The 10,232-nt window shown below is 36.4% G+C and overlaps 1 protein-coding gene across 3 annotated transcripts in view; it reads left to right on the forward strand.

Moving 5' to 3' along the window:
- Positions 1-9,767, forward strand: part of LOC137654522 (ubiquitin-conjugating enzyme E2 Q2) — a 41,994-nt gene extending 32,227 nt beyond the window's left edge. For all 3 annotated transcript variants that reach the window (XM_068388228.1, XM_068388226.1, XM_068388227.1), the window contains exon 9: positions 4,194-9,767. In XM_068388228.1, coding sequence (XP_068244329.1) covers positions 4,194-4,225 — 32 coding nt within the window. In that variant the 3' untranslated portion in view covers positions 4,226-9,767. The remainder of the gene's footprint in view (positions 1-4,193) is intronic.
- The last annotated feature ends 465 nt before the right edge of the window (positions 9,768-10,232 follow it).

The following is a 10,232-nucleotide window of genomic DNA, read 5'->3' on the forward strand; positions in this document are numbered from 1 at the left end:
AATAATTGTATCCCCTCAACTCGACAAATGCTCTGGTGATTTGCCCTTCATACAAGTTGCAAAACATTGAACAACACATTACAGAATTTATCATTCGTATCAAAGGATTTAACTGGTAACAGCAAAATAATGTAAAAATAAAGCAGATAAATTTGGTGAGGTTTATTAAGTTGAGGGATTACGTAACAAAAATCTTCGTACCTTGCTGTAGACGTAATTTAGAAATGTCCTGTAATAGGATTATGCTTTCAGCAAAGCGGGATACGGCTGTTGAAACTTAGTTTAGTTGATGGCAGTTACTGCTGGGTTGCAGAGAAGTTCTGCCCACCTATCCGATCATTAAGCTCTTATTTTGTTTTCAGATGCCCAGATAGTACAGATGTAATTCTGTGCTAGTGCTCTGAACCAATTTTTTAATATTTTGCTTTACTTTTAGATGTTGGGCAGATCGTAGTGTGCGAGGGATTTTAAGGCAGTTTTCTAAAAACTATAGCTGACTGACAGTTGTATTCTGCTGTTTACACTTTAATTTTCATGTTGCATTTTTGCTGTTTACTTACTATTCCCTCATAATGAGGCTTGGTAACGACGACATAATCCCAAGAAGCTTGGAATTGATCTGCACTGTTGGAGGTAAAATATTCCTCCCAAAGAGAGTGTGAAGCATAAGGGCAGCACCTTCTACTTTCCTTTAGAGCCTTCCTGTTCCTAGAAAGGTGCTAAAGACATTCAACTGATTGTGATGAATCTTTATGGAGTTTCTGGGAGCATCATCATTGGCTTGAACAAGTTTAAAGGAGGAAAACTTGAAGTTCCTCATCTGTTGGGAAATTATTGCAGAGCACAAGAAAGATGTTCTACTGCCTCATTTTTCTCTTCACACACTGCAATAGGTGTTGTGTATGTAGGAGTTATACCATTTTTCTCCGTTTGGGAAGACAGTGCTGTTTATGGGATCTGGAATCTCCTTGACTTCCATCAACAAAGACAAAGATGATGACTACTGCGCATTCCTTTACATGTTTGCACATATGCCCATAAGCTCTCCATTGCCTGTGCATGCCCTCACCTGGTTGCGTGTGACCTCGAGCACACACAGGATTTCGCTTCTCAAGGCAGAGGTGAGTAAGATCTTTTCATATTTGCAGAACATCATGCTAGCTCACTTGCTGGAGCGCACTCACCTATGTGGGCCCTCGGCAGTTAGTGCGCTGCTACTCTGATCCTTAACACTTGTCTTTTCGCGGCTCACCTGTTTGTAGGCACCCACGACTTTCTCTTGTTTGCCCCTGCAGGAACGCAATCCCCAATCCATGCGTTCTTGCTTCTTGTTTACCTTCCTCCAAGATTGTAATTTGCATTCTAGTAAGGCCAGAAAATTGAGTTCTTTCATCAGTAAGCCATAGATATACCTGCAGCCTTCACTAGATTTCTTGTATGGTAACTCATGAATACTACATGCTGAATCCCCACAGATGGGTTTGTGAAATGTACCACGCGTTAAATCCAAGCAAGCTGTTTCCCCAAGATCAAGAACCCGATGCATACTCCAGATCACAACCCACTAACCTACACATGATATTCTTCATGAGTGGTGGTGTATTACTCAAAACATTCTACTTAGGTGGTGAGAGGGTATGTACAGGGAGCATTCGTTACTATAGGTATACTTATCAGGGCAGTGCTGATGTTCGCTAAATGCTTTTACTTCACTTGAAGAAGTTGTCTAAAGATGTTCAATCAGCGTAGTTTCGTCCCCAATGACCAAACTCCCTGATTACGAAATGTATTGGAAGTGGTACGTACTGAGAGCATACCCAGCCTAGAATGGTACATGATACGGGTCTCCATACGCCGCCTACCAGCACTCATTCTTGTATAAGACCAAGCTCTTGTACCCTGTACCGGAGGGAAGAGGCCACCGCTATTTTCCTGTCCCTTTGAAAGTTCCTCAGATAATGAGATCAGGACCACTCTGAACAGTGTAATAAATGTCGAAACGCCGCAGCACATACGTGCTATGTTTGGCAGCACTTCTCACCACTTGTAGGCCTTCATACAGAGTATTGGTCAGTGCCATGCATTTACATCTTTCCATCAGAAATGGAAGCGCCTGGTATCTTTCCTGCTTCTTGGAACGCAGGAGCAAGAGATACCTTTGTAAACTCAACAACATAGCATTATGAATGGCAATACTAAAATTTATGACTACATCAAAAAGTTCAATCCGGGTAGGAAGACTGTATGAGCAAACATACTCAGTTGACAAAGACTCCTGTGTAAGTCAATCGTGATCCCTAAATACTTGCTTGATGAAAAGGTTGCTTTCCTCAAGTCTTCACCTTTGCTCGACTGGCTCGCCACTCAGTTGAGCGATAAATTTACAGTATACCCCACTCCTGGTCCGTTGTCAGCATTCAATTACACCTTCGAACATCGCGGGGAATTTTAGATGTTTTTTTTTCCAAATTCGCCAATTACTCAGCAGTCTAGATGACATTGAGACTGCATGACTCTGATTTCTTCAAGCTATCACATGCCGAAGATAGCCTGACCAGCAGTTTTCTTTCTGCCTTCATCAGGCAAGATCCTCAATATTCCTAGTGAAAAACAGCGCTCGGTTCCTGATTAAAGTTTTCAACTAGGACTTAGGTCTGGACTCTGTAAGAATCATCTACTTATGAGGAGAACTGGGGAGTTCAAGATGGAGGAAAACTTTTACAATTTTGCAGGTCTATCAAGGGATCCCCCTTGAACTTGAGTGAACGACGGCAGATTAGACTTCGACCCTAGGGACTGTCCTCTACTAGCCTAGCTCTGTTGAAGCAAGTTGGAGCCTACAAACCTTGGGCTATCACAAGTCATTCTGGAGGATAGAAGATCTCATCACCTTGTTTTAGGAGTTCGTGGTCAGGACCTAGGTAGTAGCTCAAGAGATTGTGTAGCAAACCTAGCTCCTTCACAAGACAAGAAAAATCTCATCTTAGGTAGCATTCATGATGTAGGTCGACTTCCTTGTGATGCAGCAGTCGCTCCGAGTATGCAGTGGCCCTACATGATTGAGTAATTTTTCTTACAAGTAAGACTTGTTTAGAAGTTTCTTCCCCATCCTCAAAGGTGAGGGGGGAGATGGCCAAATGTATGCAATCCATTTTTGAAGTGATAATTTATTCTGGCACCATATACTCCACATGGTTTTAGGTTTTTTTACCATTACCAGTTCCTGGTAGTGACCTAGCCTAACACCTTGACAGGAATAATCACTTTCAATCCTATACAGAGCAAAAGTTCATTGACATTTTCTGGGTTAGTAAACCAGTTACTTTGGTTTTAAGGTCTTCCTCCCTCCTAAGGATAAGTCGCCTATCAAAAGAAGAAGGCCTTTTTTTGCGTGTTGGAACAAATCACATTTTTAAAGTAATATTGTATTTTTCTAACTACAAACCTGAGTCCTGTTAAGTTTCACTTCCTGACTCTACCACTCCGTAAGTCCTAGGCTGAAGGTCACAGTCACAGCTCAGTGGCCAGTCTGGTCGGAGGGATTTCCTCACCACGTGGTAGTAACTAACACCACCTTGTTAAAGATTCAACAGCTGTATTCAGCTTTGTTGAAAGCATACTTCTATTAATCAAACAATTGTTCTCTCATCTTGGGTAATGCCATAGCCTCTGTACCATGTTCTTCCACTGCCTTTGGTTAGAGTTCTCTTGCTTGAGGGTACAGTTGGGTACACTTTTCTATCTTATTTCTTACTTTTATATAGTTATTTATCTTAATGTTTCTGTTTTTAAAATATTTTATTTTTTTCTTGTGTCCTTTCCTCACTGGGCTATTTTCCCAGTTGGAGCCCCTGGGCTTATGGCATCCTGCTTTTCCAGCTAGGGTTGCTAGCAAGTATTAATAATAATAATAAGACTTAGGTTTGTATAGTTAGGAAAAATGACAAACTACATAGTTTTCTATTAAATTTGAAAATTATGTAAGGGAATAATTTTCATGTTTCACCGTTTTTGACCGTTGTGTTCTTCCTTACGTTTTAAAGATATTATAAGTATAATTACATCCTAAAGTTATTTTTATGCGAGGCTGGTTCACGTTCACACTACCAACAGATAACCTTTTGAAGAAGTATATGTAATAAATTACCAATGCTCTTAAAAATATGGGTCCTAATATTAATTTGATTTGACAGGTTGGTTTACACCTCCAAAGGAAGATGGGTAAGGATTGGTGGTAAGGGTGCACATATGCCCTCTCCATTATCCTTTCTTCCCACTCCCCACACCCCAACGCCTCCCTCATTCTGGCTGTTGCCATGACCTCTTCCACCATCTACATTTCATCTCTGCTAACCACTTCATGGCAATTTGTTGCAAGGTCTGAACTCCTGGAAGTCGAGATCCTGTTTTTTCCAAGTATGCAGCATGATTAAAGCTCATCATTAGTTCGATCCATTTTTTTTTTTTTTTTATATATTACCCAGAGTAAACTATACTCATTTTTTTTTCTTTTTGGGTTTGTTTGTATCAAGTATTATATTGAAAAGTTAAAATTAGATTACGTACTTATGAAATCTTAGTGATACAGACGTAAATTCTTGTTAATAAACGGTAAGCAAATGTAGCATTGATAACTCCTTTTTTTATGAATTGTAAATTTTAATCCAGTTATGAAAATGCACTCAAAATTACTGTATTGGATTAAAGCAGACTAATCTGACAAAGTTTTGAGTAGGTATTTCTCCAGAAAGTACTATCCTGGGCGTTTAGTCCGTAATGATAAGGCTCTCTTTGTATTCTTCCCGTATTTGTTTCTCATTTCATCAAATTTTGCAACATCCACATTCTCATTATAGGCTTAATTTTCATTTTGAGATTCTTTATGTAACGCAATTTTTGTTTTTTGCTCTGTAACTGACTTCATACGAAACATTGTGAAATTTTTCTATCAGGGAGATCATTGTATTTGTACGGTTGAAATGATCAAGCCGAGAAGTAGTGAATTGGAAAAAAAAGAATACAGTCTGTTTTCTGGTAAGAACAATGTGATCAAAAGTACCATCACTGTTTTCAATGCATCAGAGCATTCTAATGCATTGTACTAGTGATGGTTTAGTGTTTTGAAATATATTTTGAGCAACAAATGAATGAACTAATGTGATATTACGAGAGATTGACTAGTTGTATGCAGTTTTGTATGTATCGAATTTCTTTTTATTGAACTAATGTGTCTTCTTTCATGAGCTGAGAAAATGACCGGAAGGGACTTTATAGTAAGCCACCTAAGTGTTTGCTGTTTGAAAAAGAGAACATGGAGTACAATGGGCAAAATCATGCAGTTTTTAAGGAATGTATTTTGGCTGACTGATAGGTGTCTTGTATAAGGACTCTGCATCTAGAAACAAGTTTTGTGGGCAAGTCTTTTAAATTTACGCTATTGCTGCATTCTATATATCTTCGTCCGGGATTAATTGGTGTACAGCATTGTTCTGTCATGTAGGTTCCTCAGAGCATCAGTGGGAAGAAAAAAGCTTTTTGACATGAGGAAATGTTTGTCATCTTAGTAGCGGTTGAGTTTTCTCTGGTATTTTTTTTTTTTTTTTCCAAATTTGTATATTTTTTATTTGGAAATTAAACACTAAAAATATATTAGAAGTTGGCAAAATAGTTTGCGTGATGCAAGCCTGTTGGGATCATCTTGTATTAAACAAACTATTATTGACCATTTGCATTATGGTCAAGTGTAAAGAATCTGTTTTATTATTGTATTATGATTAAACCGATGGTATAATCCTCAATTTGTGGACACATTTGAATTTTAAACCTATTCACCCTGTAAACTAGTTGAGGCTAAACGACTGTCTGTTTTAGGAATTGACCCTGAAAAAATGTAAAATGGCAAATGCTGTGAGAGAATCTGACCAGTTTAGTACGCTGCTATACAAAGTGATTTGGTACATAGTTTGTGTTACACTTGCCATTTTGTAAAGAATTGTGGAACACTTTGTGACTGATGCAAGTCATTTTACTTTGCCATCAGTAAGCATTCACTACTAGGTAGTGAAGTTTAATTTTGAATTTAAATGTGAGCTTGAGAAGTAAAAAAAATTATCCTTAACTAGTCATGGTAACAGGAAATGTCATCTGAATTCTCATATCAGCATGTTGGGTCATTGTTCAATATCCCAATTCAGTTACAATTAATCTAGACCTGCCTTTTTTTCTTTACCTCTTGATTTCCTGATCATTGGTTGGTAAAGAGCTGGAGACATCTATAGAAAAGCGTTAATTTTGTTTTTCGCTTGTGAACATCTCTTGTACTTTTTGTTAATTGTTAGGCTCCGTTATCCGAGGTAGTAAGTTGGTTTTAGTATCCCTGGATTCAGTTTCTTTTTTATAGCTAGACTAAATCCATGGTATTAACTGTAGTTCCTTTACTGAGTACAGTGTGTCCGTGTGTTTATAAAGTGCCTATAGGTCATGGTTGTCTTATGATAGTTGTGACATTGTGATGAAGCACTTAAATGTTCCTGGATTTGATACATGAATAAAATCCAATGATTCTTCTTCCTTTACATATGCGTCGATCCCTTTCCTTCAATAGGTAACTTCAATGCAGCTTTTAATGGTATAAAGTGCTTTCCATTTTGCCGTTTTTCTTTTTCTAAGTTGGGACAGTAATTATGTATTGTACTTGAAATTTTCATCATTAAATTACAAAGTAATTCATTCTTTGAGTTATAGCATTGATTTAATTTTGCAAAAAATAATTTTCACGTTAAATAAATGTATTCCAGTTGCACAATATTTATCTTTTGTCTTGAGTAGCTCATGCATCCTAACTCATGATATTCTGAAGAAATAAAAGGTCATTCATTTAAGCAATTTAAAAAAAATACTTGTTGCTCATGAATTTAAACTTGTTTTTAGATGCAATGTCTTGGTGCCAACAGTTTCCTATGTCCAATGGATTGTAAGGGGTAAACCTATTTTTCCCCTTCTCCCATTGTGAAAGTCCACAACAACACTCCTTGTCATGTCATCCAGAGAAGTGATATTACTTATATTCTGTCAACCAAACAGGAAAGAGGTCTTCATATTAATGAGGTGGAGGCGCAGTGAGTAACAGTTTAAACAATAGAATGTATGTGAATACTTTTAATCACTTACTTTTTTTTTTCCCTTTTGAGTTTTATTTATCTTTTATTTGACTTGAAAAGACTACAGAGTTGAGCATATGCGTAATTGCCTTGTTTGATATGTACAAAGGTAAACTATGGAAGATTTTGTAGTTTTTTCTTCAATTTACATACATTTTGTTTGCGTTACTCTACCATATTCATTTAGGGCCTATGTAGTATTATCACCCCTAGAGTATGGAACCATGTAGTTGGGGCAAAAGGCTTGGAATTTGGAATTTTTTTTTTTTTCCAATAGAGTTCCTAGCTGAAGTTTGAAGGGGAATTTGAAACATTCTTACCATTACTGTACTGCCAAAGATTAAAATGTGTATCATTTAAAGGAGAGAATCTGATGTTCGGGAACATTAAGTATGTTGCTGTAAACCTTGCAACATCTCGATGAGGCAATGAGACATTAAGAAGAATTTGCTGGCCACTTTTTAGTGTTAGAAATGTTAATACAGGAGGATTTACCTGGAATGCCATATTTTCATCATTGTTTATTTTAATTTGCAATTACTTGCACATATAAAGGTCTTATTTTTATAAAGGAGTTTGATACTTTACTTTCTACCTACAAAAGCTGAAAAATGTGAAATGAGCAAGAGTTTGATACTTCACTTTCTACTAACAAAAGCAGAAACATGTAAAATGAGCAATGGAAACATCCAAGAGAAGGGACACGTATGGCATACGAGAAAATAATGTAAGGGAAACGTGTACAGTACCCAAGAGTGTATTAAAGATATAACGAAGTCAATGGTAATTACAGCTATCATAAACTTTTACTGGCGAGTCATGTTCCGCAAGGATGATGTTTAAATATGTGGTCTGGTTAAACTAAATACAGTAACCGGGAAAATCTTTATTTTCCCCCGTCCTGTAGACTGAGCTGGACTCAAAGAGGCATTATTCTCATAATGAGAAACGTGGTACAAATTAATTTAATGCTGTATTTGGAATGATTCAGGGCAAATGAAGTCAATAATACAAACCTACGCAGGCGTGCTACTATGCAAAGATGTCAGGCATTATGAAATATCTTTGCGACCTCTAAGATTATGCACTGGTCTAAACTCGTGTAATTCATAACTAGTAACTTGAAGGCTTAGCCTCTTCCTTTTACCCAGAAGTAACTTTTAGTTTACATAATTTGAGAATTTCTGACATAATTGTATTTGTTGCTGAATGATCATCTTTATCCCATTGCCAGATTCAAGTTTCACGTCTAGTGCAGTTGAGGCACCGTATAACAAGGCTAATCTCATATACTCTCTTTTGCTACCTTTGGTAAGCCTGTGAAATGCAGGTGGTGTAATAAGTTGTCAAATTTAAATGTCAGTCTCCTAGAATTAGTGAAACTGAATAATGCAGAAGTTAAAAGTAACGAGTGAAAATTATGAATGACAAAAATACGAACATGAAGCCTAAATCTGCCTTAGATTTTGTAGAAATATTCTGGAATAATCATTGGGTGTGTTTTGCATAAATTAATGCTAATTAGATCTTTTCAGTGTTTTATTTCAGAATTGTTCCGTAAATACATTTTTAGCAGCAGCTGTCACAAGAAGGGAAACAAATTTATTCCTTATTCAAAAATAAACCTTTCATCCATGCTGTACTAACAAGGAATTTCAAAATTTTATTTCATGCCTTGGGAAGACATTTTGCATAGTGAAGCACAAGTCTAAGATTTTTACTCCTTTAAGATGCTAAAGGGGAGACTATCACATCCAAGTTACATATGTGAAATATAGCAGTAGCTTTGGAAGTAGTTATCAGGAGTCAATCTCTGATCATTTTTGGTGGCTTAATTTGCAAAATCTACACATTCAAGTTCTAAGATTGCCAAAGGTAAAGAAAAAACCAAATGTATTACTTTGGAGATTTTAAGAAATTGAAAATTTTGCACCCAACGTCTACATATTATTTATTATGTTGGTAAGATCATTCAGGAACAAGTGATAAGAATGTCCCATGTCTTCAACTGAGCATACGACTGAAAATGACCACGCGCACACATTTAATAATCAAAAGGTTGCCCAATGGTGTTTATCAACTTCATTTTTAATCGGTTGATTTAATAATTTGTGGTCTCATTTTTCCCCCTTTAAACAAATAATTCTAGTATTATATTCTGATTACTAAGAAGTATTATAAAATGAATGTAAGTTTTATTTTGTGAGTGAGGACTTAATGGAAGAGCTTTGATGCTGTGAACATAAAAGGGCAACCAGAAACAATAATTACTTTTGGGCAGGAGAGCATAGTTCAAGTCAGTTTGAAAATCTAGTCCTTAATCTGCATGCTTAGTCAAATTTTTCAGATCTAATGAAGGGGCTTTTATTATTCAAATGAATAAACAATAGTAAAAGCCCAGTTTTCTTGTCACTGCTGATCTGCCCAATGAGAATTATTACTCTCAAAATCAAAGTGTGTACTTACAAAACTGCCCTCCACCTCTTATATAAAAAAAGCTGAATGCCAGACTGATGCTATGTACATTTTTAATTCATTACATTGCCTGTTAAAAATGATTGCCTACTTGTATATTATATGAGAATGTTTCAATAAAATAGCGGTCCAGATCTTGTGTCATTTCCCTTCCCTGTAAAAATTGTGTTCTTATATGTTCGTACATGGAGTTTACTATACAAACCTTAATTGGGAAAATAAAATTTATTTCGTATGGAAGTATTCACATTTTGACATGCACATTTTAAGATTACACTATTTGGTGATTTCTAAATCTAAATTTCACTATCAATTGTTCTTTGGTGATTTTATTTATACTGTACAAGTATTGTTGGCCAATTTCCAATGCAAAATTTCACCTTTTTCAATATTAAGCTGTATTTGCTTAATAAATGTATGTTCATATAAGAACATGAGTGCATACATTTGTCTAGCCTCCTGGTCATTTAGGAGGATGGGGGAGATATTATTAAACTAACTTATTGGTAATTGGAGTTCTTCGATCATGTGGCTCACCTATGTCCATCATCTTGTCTAATTAATAGTGTATTGATTCCTGCATCCAGTGACCACTAT

The sequence above is a fragment of the Palaemon carinicauda genome, chromosome 15 (assembly GCF_036898095.1).
Source record: "Palaemon carinicauda isolate YSFRI2023 chromosome 15, ASM3689809v2, whole genome shotgun sequence".
Taxonomy (NCBI): Eukaryota; Metazoa; Arthropoda; class Malacostraca; order Decapoda; family Palaemonidae; genus Palaemon; species Palaemon carinicauda.